The following is a 12,195-nucleotide window of genomic DNA, read 5'->3' as shown; positions in this document are numbered from 1 at the left end:
CAAGTTATGGACTAGAAGGAAATCTTAATACGGGTGTCAACGGGGCGAGCGGGGTGGGGCCGGATGTTGGATGTTGCATTCCCCTAATCCCCATTCCCGCCCAGCCCCGGACATTATGGGGAAACGTGTTTAATGGATTTTTTTTATTATTTGAAAATTCTACTAAAAATGCATTTGAGAAAGATATTAGGGAAAATTAAGGAATATCAAACGAGATTTGTTCTATGGTAAGTGCAGCTACCCAAATTAAAAGCAACAAGCCCAAATTTAATAGTGGAAATTTCAATTTTGTACAGGATTACGGGGGCGGGGTGGGTGGGGCCAGAGAAATCCCCATCCCCGCCCCGTCCCCGCTTTAATCAGGGAATCCCCGCTCCGTTCGGGGCGAGGAGGGGCGGATCCCCTTTTTCTCGGGTTTAATTGCCAGCCCTAAATCTTAACCTAAATGATGCAACAATTTGGGGATAGGTAGAGCCATAGAGCACTAGTAACGGTTAAAAGAATAATATTTTCACCTCTTCTATTCAACTCCAACTAACATCAGTTTCTTATATATGATTGTCATGTATCATCATACAACACTCTTCCAATGTTTCCAATGTCATGAAAGTTGCTCGTATAATTTTCTAAGAAAATTAATTACAAAAGAAAAATAAACTTTTAGAACTTACAAGACCTTCCTAGTAAACACAAGCAAACAAGTTTCTCAACAAGACAAACATCATATTTAGGGAGTATTTATCCATATATACCATTCTGCATAAATACATCAATAGCATGAGCACTGAAAGTCTTCAAATTCATCAGAAACAACTTGTTCTGTCCTTTCAATGCCTAATTACCTCGTATCATTTTGAAGGAAATTAACCAAGGCTTCTTCTATAGAGAGCACAATATGCTTGCAAGATAGATTGTCCTTAATAAGAGATGCCAACTCCTCGACCTGCAATTCATAAAGGTATTAGACATATGAGGCATAAAAAGAAAGGGGGTGGTACTAACCATGAGAAATATCCAAAACGGGAATAAAAGCTATTAATAAGGGACGCCAAAATCAAACTATTTTTATATGGCATTTTATTTTCCTTGAAAAATGTGTAATCCCTTGACTATTATAAAGAGAAATTATAATCATACTAACACTTCTCACAATGTAGATGGTGGCCCAACCCATGGTCAACATGCATCTTGAGGGTTGATACCAGACTCAGGCTTAATGTATGAACTTTTGGAAATCATGCTTCCTCTTTTTTTTTCTTTTTCAAATCAGATAAAAATAAAATCGTGGACTATTGAAGAGGTCAACAGCAATTTTGACAAATGAGTGAGGTAAAATATGGTGGCTGAATACCTAGAATTGAAAAAATATATATTAAAATTAAAAGTAATGTCAATAATGGTAATAAGGATTTTTTACATAACTTCAAGAAGTGAGTTCTCTCGTCCACATTCCATATTCAACCAAAATGCAGATTTTTTGACAGATTCATTGATACAAATAGATATATCAGGTTTTTTACATAACTTCAAGATTTCCCTCATCCACATTCCATATTCAACCAAAATGCAGATTTTTTGACAGATTCACAGATACAAATAGATATTTTCAGGAAATCTGAAAGAAAATTGAAATGATTAGTCCACAGTTGCCATAGTAGGAAGCGAGTGTGAGAAGTGATGCATGGATTGAAAGCGAAAAGCTCTAAAAAAGTAAAGAGAGAAAATGTGGGAAACATAATTGAAAATCAATATGAAGAATGTACTAAATCTCATTGGAAGCAAACAATAAGTGTATGGAAAGAGTAGGGATATAGTAGGTTTGGGTTAATAAAGGTAAGAATTACAAATAGTAAAGAAGACTTCACAATTTATTAGAGTTACAAGCTTTAGGGCATGTTTGGATGTGTAGAAAGTTTTATCCTGGAAAGTACTGTGTTCCTGGAAAGTTCTTTTATGGATTTTTTCTCTTGGAAAGTTCTTTTTATTGTTTGGTTCACATCCTACATTTTCCGGAATTACAAATTCTACAGTTTGGTTGATGATGGTTAGCATTTCTATGGAAAAATATTTACATGAATGATAAAAAGAAGGGTGCACTTGTAAGAACCGAAAGGCAAGGTTGCCCCATTAGATCCACATCACTCACCGCAACCTGGGCAACTTTACCTCGAAAATGACCAAAGTACCCCCATTTCTATATATATATATATATATATATATATATATATATATATATATATATAGAGAGAGAGAGAGAGAGAGAGAGAGAGAGAGAAAAGTGTTGGTGAGCTTAAGCGCACCAAACCTATGGTGCGCTTAAGCTCCCCAATCACATGGGGGCCCACTTTGTTAGGTGATCCAAAGCATTCATTTTAAAGGCCTTATGATAGATAGGGGGTGTGCCAAAAATCAGCTCCATAGGATCATCCTAACCCCTTCATTTGGGGAGGACAAAAATAGGCAGATTTGAGTCTATCCATTTTTGTCCTCCACAAATGGAGGGGTTAGGATGATCCTATGGAGCTGATTTTTGGTACACCCCCTATCCATGTAAGGGACTTTAAAATGAATGCTTTGGATCACCTAACAAAGTGGGCCCCCATGTGATTGGGGCGCTTAAGCTCACCATAAGTTTGGTGAGCTTAAGCGCACCAACAGTTTTCTCATATGTATATATATATATATATATATATATATATATATATATATATATATATATATATATATATATATATCTGTGTGTGTGTGTGTTGAAGGATCGAGGCTTTACTATGAGAGTTGGAGGAGGAGGAGGAGGAGGAGGAGGAGGAAGGAGTTCCAGGGTCGAGGGTCGAGGCACTAGAGTTTTTATTAAAAGAGGGCAGGTTGTGCTTTCATATAAAAAAAAAAGGTCAAGAAGAAGACACCTTTATAGGGAAAATATACAGGATTCACATTTTAAAAGAGAATCCAATGAGTCGGATTCGTCGGAAAAAAACTGGATTCGTGAGGGACACAACTATGACAAGAATCCATGTGTGGCCCCACGCGAATCCATGTTTGATTCGTGTGTGGAGGCGTATCGACCTGGATTCGGCATAGGGGGCAAAGAATCCATGTAACTCAGGGTAGCGGTAAATAAAAGATGAGGGTATTTTGGTCAATTTCTACAAGATAGGGGTATTTTAGTCAACTTTTGATGAGATAAGGGTTTTTTGGTTAATTTCTTTGAGATTTAGTCATTTTCTACAAGATAGGGATATTTTTTATTATTTTCTATAAAAATGGGTGCTTTGGGCATTTTTATGAGATAGGGACATTTTGGTTATTTTCTATAAGATGGGTTATTGTGGTCATTTCCATGATATAGCCATATAGGAGTGTTTAGGATTTTTTTCGTCTTTTAGGAATTTTTAACTATTTACTTATTTTTCTTAATTTTCTATTTTTCTCAAATTTAGTGCGGATAGACTAACTTATTATGGATACACAAACGTTGTCTATAGCTATTTAAGTCATTTTTCATGAGGAACAGGTATTTTGGTCAATTTTCGTCATATAGAAGTGTTTAGGATTTTTTTCGTCTTTTAGGAATTTTTAACTATTTACTTATTTTTCTTAATTTTCTATTTTTCTCAAATTTAGTGCGGATAGACTAACTTATTATGGATACACAAACGTTGTCTAGAGCTATTTAAGTCATTTTTCATGAGGAACAGGTATTTTGGTCAATTTTCGTCATATAGGAGTGTTTAGGATTTTTTTCGTCTTTTAGGAATTTTTAACTATTTACTTATTTTTCTTAACTTTCTATTTTTTCTCAAATTTAGTGCGGATAGACTAACTTATTACGGATACACAAACGTTGTCTAGAGCTATTTAAGTCATTTTTCACGAGGTACAGGTATTTGGTCAATTTTCCATGATATAGCGTTATTTGGGTCATTTTCTAAATGATAGTATATTTTGGTAATTTTCATTAGATAGAGGTATATTGGTTATTTTATAAAATAAGTGTTATAGTTATTTTCTATAAATAGAAGTGTTTTGGTTATTTTCAATGAGATAGAGGTATTTTGGTCATTTTCTATGAGATAGGGGTGTTTTGGTCATCTTTTAAAGGGTTGTTCTACAAAAAAAAAAAAAAAATTCCTCTTTTTTTTAACTTTTTTTATTTCAACATTTATCCATTTTTCACAACATCGTGGATACACAGAGATGGGGAGTGTGCTAGGAGAATGCATAGTTTCTATTCTTGGAAAAGAACATAACAAATATGACCAGGTTTTTTGTTTTCCATGTATTTTGGAGAAATAACAAATTTAACCCAAGAATATATTATCTGGTACATCTGGACGGAGAGAAACCAGAGAATATTTAATGATCGGCAGAGGGGTTGGAATCATATTGCCCTGGATTAAGCTGTCGATGATTTCTTGGGCCAAAGTTAAAGTTGGTATCCCCAACTCTGTCGGTCATATTCTTAGAAATGGTCAATCAGTTATGGGGGGAAAACACGCTGTGAAAATCATGCCGCTGTGGAAGACGCCACCGGAAGGGTATTTCAAACTGAATTTTGACAGAAGCTCGCTGGGGAATCCAGGTCTGGCCGGAATTGGCGGTGTATTACGTGATGGGAAGGGGGATATGATCATGTCTTTTTCCGTTTGGCTTAAAATAGTTTTCTCAACACTATTTGGGACCACTCATTGTTGAAGGTCGAGTAATGCCATCGCATGGGCGGGAAATCAAAGTTCTGGACCATGGAGACTCACCAATATTCTAGATGAGATCCGGGATTTGGTACGACTCATTCATCCGCAACTTGTGCATATGCGGAGATCAGCTAATGCGACGGAGGATGCTCTTGCCAAAGACGGGGCCCTTAGGGCTGATATGTTTACCGTTTCTGATGAGTCGGTGGTCCCGCATTTTTGAGATGTCCGGTTTTGTTATTCTGCTAGACAATTTGTAATTCTTAAAGTAGTAAATGTGGGGACAGCTTGTCCCCTATTCTACTGTATGTTTTTTAATTATAATGGAATGAAATTGTCACCTTTCAAAAAAGAAAGAATATAATTCCCAAAAAAGTGAGTTATCCAAATAACGGAAAACTCCTATCCCAAGGAAAGTTTTTCCAAGAAAATAGAATCCATACATCCAAACATGCCCTTATGGATTTATAATTTCCATGTTTTATACATGTACATTTAAAGTTAAGTTTTTGGGACAAGATTCATTCATGTAGATTTAATGTTAAGATTTTGGAACAAGTTTTTTTGTACGTGTCATGTAGATTCAAATGAAACATATAATGAACCTTAAGATGTCGCTCCCTCAACATTATCAAAAGGAGACAACACTCTTTTAGGGAAAAATATCACCTAAATAGGAAGTGTACTCTTAATTAAGAAGAAATGCATAAGAAGCCCCCTAAATTTGGGAAGCAAAAAGAACTTAGCTTCCAAAGCAAGTCTATGGGGAAGCGAACTTCCCGTCCAAATAGGAAGTTTCCGGTTATAGATTACCGTTCAAAAAAACTGAATAAAAACTCAAACATGTGCATGGATGGTGAGACCACTAGACTAAGTCAATGAATTACTCACACAAGTAAAACAAGGTTTTCATTGATCAAGCCGAATTTGTGATTGATTAGGCCGTTTCTCAAGTTTCTGTTTAGCTCAATGCCAAAATGGGCCGACTCAGCCGAGTCTGATAGGTTAGTAAATTGGAATAAAAGGAAATGAAATAGAAAAGTTACATGGATGGAGATTACACAAATTAAATGTTTTCCATCAATTCCCTCTTCAAATCTGAAAATTCATGGATCCTAACTAGAATAAAACCCTAAATCAATGAGCAACACCAAAACTCTCAAAGAAATAATGTTCAATCAACCACTTAAAAACATTTTTGCATCTAGAAGCAAACAGCTGGAGGGCTAGTTCTAAAGCTTAGAAACCCATTATTCAAAATTTTCAAAAATAGGCTGGTACAAAAACTAGGTATAAAACCCTAAAATTATCATTGAACTTTATAGACCATATCCATGTTCGATCTTTCTACATCTCATACTTTGAACAATACAAAGCAAATTCCATTGCTGTGCAGATTAGTAATCGCCTAGGGTTTCTCATACGAAGCTTAAAATTCGCAATTCCAACAAAATTAAAGGACATATTATAGCAGTGAAGGATAAGAAGAGGATCATACCATCGCGAATTGGGCCGTGGCCATGGTGGAAGAAGATCTCGCAATAGTTTTTGCAGTCTACTAATAAGAAAACCCCAGGGCTAGAGAAAACCCCAATTCAACTCCTCGCATATGAGATGATGCTTTGATTCTTCTAGATATTTATATTACAGAACACGTCCTAACTTCTTTGTTGGTTTTTTTAGGCAGTAAGAATTCCCTCGGACCTTGTGAGTTATGGACTAGGGAGTTGATATAGTCTCCCCCTTTTCTTCTTTGGGCCACCCCTTCTAGTAGGGTTGCAAGTCGCAACTAGGGGTGCAACTCGGGTCGGGTTGATGCCAACCCGAACCCGAGTTCCAACCCGACAAGGTTCGACCCGACCCGACCCAAGGAACCGTTTTTGTCAACCTGACCCGACCTGAGTTCCCAACCCGAGATTTTAGGCTTAAAAAATAAAAATAATATATTAAAAATATTGGGTTCACTCCAGTCGGGTTGCCAAAGCCCTCAACCCGAACTCAACTCGGGTTGAGAAAACCCATCCTGAACCCGACCTGAACTCAACCCAACCCGACTTTTTTCCGGGTTGAACCCGTCAGGTTCAGGTTGAGCCCGCCCAAGTTGCACCCCTAGTTGAAACCCAACCCTGGGTCGGGTTTAGAAATCATGGGTCTTGGGTTGGGCCGGATTTTGGGTTGAAAAACCAAGCCCAATCTAGGGTAGGGTCCGGCCGGGTTTCAAGAAAAAAAAAAACCTCAAAGCCGACTTGACTCTGATAGTCATTTTATAAAATTCTTAAATATTTCTTGAATAACGTAACAAAATATTTTGCAAAATATTAATATAATTGCTTTTGTTAAAGTGATTAAGTTTGTTAAGTAAAAAAGTAATTTCCTTCTTAAATTTATTTTTGAATCGCTTTCCTTCTTAAATTTATGCACTTTATGACTTAATATTAAGTCATTTAGCTCCTTTTGGTTGCCGGAATTTTTTTGGTTCTTGGGATTTTTGTGGAACCAAAAACTTCCTTGGAAATTGGTGGGAAAAAACCTCCCTGGAAATATCCCGGTAAAATAAAAATCCCATGTTTGGTTGACTGGACTATGGTGGGAAAAAAAAACTTGTTTGGTTGCTTGAATTGTTGGGAAGAAAAAAAATCTTCTGCAAGCTTATTTTTGGTTCCTAGGAGTTTTTTTTTTTTTTTTTCCTTCCTGGGGTTTCATGCGGGGTTATTTTGGTTCTCGGGATTATTTTGGGCCCACCAACCAAACGTGGGTTTCCTGCGGAAATTCCACAAAAGTCCAAAGAATCAAAAAAATTCCAGCAACCAAACGTAGGGATTTTGTGAGTGAAGATTTGTTTTGTTCTACAATATTGAAAATTAGTCACTATCCTAAGCTAAACATTAAAAATCCGCCCAGAAACTATCATGGGTAGGGTCGGATTTATGAATATAGGGTATTCTCATAAAAAACATTTTACTTGGGTGGTTGGCTGTATTTTTTTTTTATATATATTTTTGTAGGAGATCTAACGCAAGATTATCAAATGGACGGTTTGGATTAATCAAAGATGGGCCCACTGTATCCTAGTGGGGCGCTCCTCACTGACCTCAGTGAAGCGTTCTTCATAGACTGCATATGGCTACCAAATCAAGCAAATCATCCAATAATGTGTATATTTTGTGAATGGGAAATGATATATTCGTCGCCTTTTCTTACCCGGGCCATCCCTTCTAGTGTAAAACAAATTTTGGTTGATTGAGGGAGGACCTTCATCTCACTTGCCCATTGTTGTATGTCTAATGGACAATCCTAGTATCACATTAAATGTACTTTGGTTTCTTGAATTGCATAGACAAAAATCACGTATGGGAAACACTTGCAAAACCGGTTATCGTTTGGAAAATAAAGACAACCGTGACCAGTTGGTCATTTCCATAGTATATTTTGCATTTTGTAGGGATTTGAGCTCACTTCCTTGCCCACATTACATATTAAACAACCAAAGGAGACATTTTATTAGCTAAGGACCCAGAAGGCAACTAAAATCCCAACAGAAATGAACAAAATAGTTATACCATACTGACAGGTGCCTTTTTCAAAAAAAGCCTAGGGAAGGAAATTAAGAGATCTTTAGGGATATGATCCGTATGGTTTGGTAGGTTTCTTTCTATTGTTTATCTAATAGGATTCTTTAGCTGATTTGTAGGAGAGAATAAGGTTAACTTCGTTGCTGATTTGCAGGAGAGTAAGACATGTTTTGGGAGACTTTTTGTATTTAAAAAGTCATTCTCATACGTAATGAAACAATCGAAGTCAAATTTCTCTTTTCATCTCTTTTTATTTCTGTTCTCTCTTTATTTCTCTCTTGTACTGTTGTACTTCCTCTTTGAATAGTGTTTCAAAGACACCGTAGCTCGACGTAGGAAGAAGTCTTGTTCTCGTCCACGTGTTCAACACATCCTCGGTTCCGAACGTAACAACTTAGAAACGACAGATGATATATGAGATCCTAGAAAAATTGAATAAGCTACAACCAGCACCTAAGGACCCAGAAGGCTCTATCGATCGCTCTCAAGCACAAGGGAGCATAATTGTGGGTAGCAGCGCGACTGGGGGCAACCATCAATCATTCGGAACCATGTGAGGAATCCAAATGAAGTCGATGCGATTACATTTTCCCGCTTTGATGGGAAAAATCCAAATGGAAGGATCCTCAAAGCAAGGCATTATTTTAAGTACCATCAGTTACCAACGGAGCAATGGCCAATGGCGGCGGCTCATAATATGGAAGGTGACACACTTGAATGGTACCAATGGTATACCGATCATAAGCCAGAGGCAACATGGGACGACATGGTGGAAGCAATGGATGCCCGTTTCGGTCCCACTCGTAGCGAAAATTATGCAGCTTGATTATCTAAGCTACGCCAAGATTCCACGGTTTTGGATTATCAGAAGGAATTCCAGGTGCGGTCCAACAAGGTAAAAGGGTTATATGAATCCTATCTTATTGAGGTTTTCATCACCAATTTCAATGACGAATTAAGGGTTGGTGTACAGAAGATGAAACCGGTCACACTTCCTGAAGTTTTCAACTTAGCAAGGCTCCATGAGGAAGAGGAGGCTATTCAGCTTCAGGTGATGTAACCAAGCATGTTGCCTTCTAGTTCCACTACCACAACAAAGGATCCTTTGATCCCGCCCATCAAGCACCTTACACCCGCCCATCAAGCACCTTACACCCGCCGAAGCTAAAGATCAAAGAGATCGTGGGTTATGTTACAACTGCGATGAAATATTTCATCAGGGCCATCGGTGCAAGTTCCAACAATTAATTGGGTGGAAGGTATTGAATTTGACGACGAGGGAGAAGGCGTTCGGTTATACGAGGTCGTTGTTGGTTTGGCTTTTAGAACAAGGTCGTTGTAGGCGCGGGGGGGGGGGGGGTTGATACATGCCTTTTTCTAGAAAAAGTCTAGGGAAGGAAATTAGGAGATTTTTACAGATATAACCTGTATGGTTTGGTAGGTTTCTTTTTATTGTTTATCTAAGAGAATAAGGTAAGCTTTGTTGCTGATTTGCAGGAGAATAAGACATGTTTTGGAAGACTTCTTGTATTTAAAAAGTCATTCTCATATGTAATGAAACAATCGAACTTCAATCTCTCTTTTCGTCTCTTTTATTTCTGTTTTCTCTTTATTTCTCTCTTGTACTTCCTCTTTGAGCAGCATTTCAAAGACAGCATAGCTCGAGGTAGCAACAAGTCTGGTTCTCATTCACATGTTCAACAGATCCTCGGTTCCGAACATAAAATGAACCAAATTACACCTATCTTGTATAAAATGACCAAACTACGCCTATTGCATGCATAATCCTAATACCTAAGAAATATCAGTAGATAAGAGATTAATATATTTTGGTCATTTTCTAGTAGATAAGGGCTACATATGCTGACCAATTTGCAGGAGTTAGGTGTATTTTAGTCAAATTTTGACATGATAAGGGTACTTTGGTCATTTTATTAGATTTGGAATTTTTTGTTATTTTCTATCAGGTATGGGTATTTTTCATCAATTTCAATATATAAAGGTATTTTGGTCTTTTTCATACTGTAGGGGTATTTTGGTCAGTTGAATAAGGTATTTTGGTCATTGTTTTCTATTGTTCTCAAACATAACATGGATACATGAATAGGGCGTTCCACATGAGAGGGTATTTTATTTTCTTGAAAAATGAAAATAACAGGTACAACTAGGCCTTTGTATTTTTATTTTTTGGAGAAAATTTTTACTCTGGAATATAAAAATTGTCTTTGGTAAATGAATTAACAAGTGGTAAACTCATTTTCAAGTGTAAGTTTTTCCCCCGGAAAGTAAAATCCATATATCAAACTCACCCTTAGTACACAGTTATTTCGCGCCCAAATGAAGAATTCCTCTGATTTTATTATGTTGGCAGCTCTTTCCTTATTTAGCCATGTTTGTTTTAGATTTTGACAACCGATTGCGAGCCCCGAACTGATTATTCGACTAAAAATTACGTTTAATTTTTAACTTAAGGGAGAGGATGTGGGGTTTTACTTAAGCCAGCAGTCCACAGAGGCAATCTGGGCCATAGAATTGTGATCTGGCGCAATCTAATGGTCAGATGAGCCGAGCTGCCATCAATGATTAGGTGCTAGAAAGGGTGATATTCAAGCAGAAAATGCATCAAATGGTCCGCAAATGGTCCGCAAACAGCCTTCCCATCTCTTTCTAAGCCATCTTAGTCTTTTATTGTTGTCGGCATCTTTTTGGTTATTGTTATTATTCTGCTGAAATGGAGATCAGATTTTCTCACATGTCAAATCCAAAGGTGTTTTGGGTTTATTTCCGCTTGTGCATAGCGTCAACATACGTCAATAGATTTTATCTATTGGACTTCATTGTATCTTGAAGGCAAAATAGTGGATCCTCTGTGCACATCATTATTCAAATGCTGAGTGCGAATATCGTCTTAAGGAAAGCGTTAACTAGTAACATGCCTTGAAGCAAAGTTTATCAATTTCTCACCACCAATTTCATCAACACTTACCACCCTAAATCATGTCATATCTCAACGAGTAAAAGAAAACGAAATTAGTTTTGGGCCTTTGCCATGGTCCAAGGATTGGGTTGGCGTGAAAGGTTTTGGGGTCCTTGATTTATCAAGCCTCGTTAGGGTTCCACTTACAAAAATATGTTCCCTGAAAAGTTACTTTTCCAACATTTAGCTAGTTCATTTTCCATAAATATTTACAGATACCAAAATATTTCATTTTCGAGGAAAATCCCTATCCCGATAGATGCTAGAATTTCTTTTTCCATGGAATTTTTTTCAAGAAATTTTTGTTTTTCAAAATTTCCGCCCTAGTTCCAAATAGCCCTAAAGACATTTCTATGAAATAAAAACAATGGAAAGAAAAATTTTATGATCCAATAGGGAAATTTTTGGTTTCTCGAAAAAATCCATGCAAAAAATTATTTCCAACAAATATTTTTCCCTGTCCTGTTGGATTGCAGGAATTTTTTTTTCTGGAAAGATTAGAAAGGAAAATTGTTTCAAAGATTTCATGTTTTCTTGTTTCTTATTTGATTACACATGAAAACTATAGCTTGAACCAGTAGGGTTCAACTTTATATAGAAAAACCTCAAGGACTCGTTTTGTTACATGCTTATTTGGGTCCCACCTTGGCTGAATAAATCGGTTCAGATATTTGTTATTTTGAGATTTGCTTTGTAGTTATTTAGTTAGTTAGGAGTCTTAAAGATAAGGCTTATCTAGTTAGGGACTTTTAATAAATAACTTGTACGTAGCCTTTCTTTGTTCAATGAGAATTTTATCCCCAAAATAGTGTGTTTTGTGCACAGAGGAGGATGACCCTTCCCTCGAAGTGGGTCAAGAGGCTGATCTTTCCTCTAAGAAGATCGAATCCGTTAGGTTCGTAACACGTTTGAATACCTCATATTTTGTATTTGTATTTGGAATTGAGTTTTA

General features: G+C 36.9%; 1 protein-coding gene across 1 annotated transcript in view; it reads right to left on the bottom strand.

Annotated features, from left to right (window-relative positions):
- The window catches only part of LOC143860420 (uncharacterized), a 28,112-nt gene extending 21,715 nt beyond the window's left edge, over positions 1 to 6,397 (bottom strand). Inside the window, exons 1-2 of the mRNA XM_077371042.1 lie at positions 6,193 to 6,397; positions 843 to 943 (exon numbers count right to left, since the gene is read on the bottom strand). Of these exons, the coding sequence (XP_077227157.1) occupies positions 843 to 943; positions 6,193 to 6,216 (125 nt within the window). The 5' untranslated portion in view covers positions 6,217 to 6,397. The remainder of the gene's footprint in view (positions 1 to 842; positions 944 to 6,192) is intronic.
- Between the last annotated feature and the right edge of the window lie 5,798 nt (positions 6,398 to 12,195).

The sequence above is a fragment of the Tasmannia lanceolata genome, unplaced genomic scaffold, assembly GCF_043159265.1.
Source record: "Tasmannia lanceolata isolate RefF3 unplaced genomic scaffold, GAP_Taslan_0.1 ptg000037l, whole genome shotgun sequence".
NCBI classification, from domain to species: Eukaryota; Viridiplantae; Streptophyta; class Magnoliopsida; order Canellales; family Winteraceae; genus Tasmannia; species Tasmannia lanceolata.
This window is presented reverse-complemented; position numbering and strand designations above follow the sequence as displayed.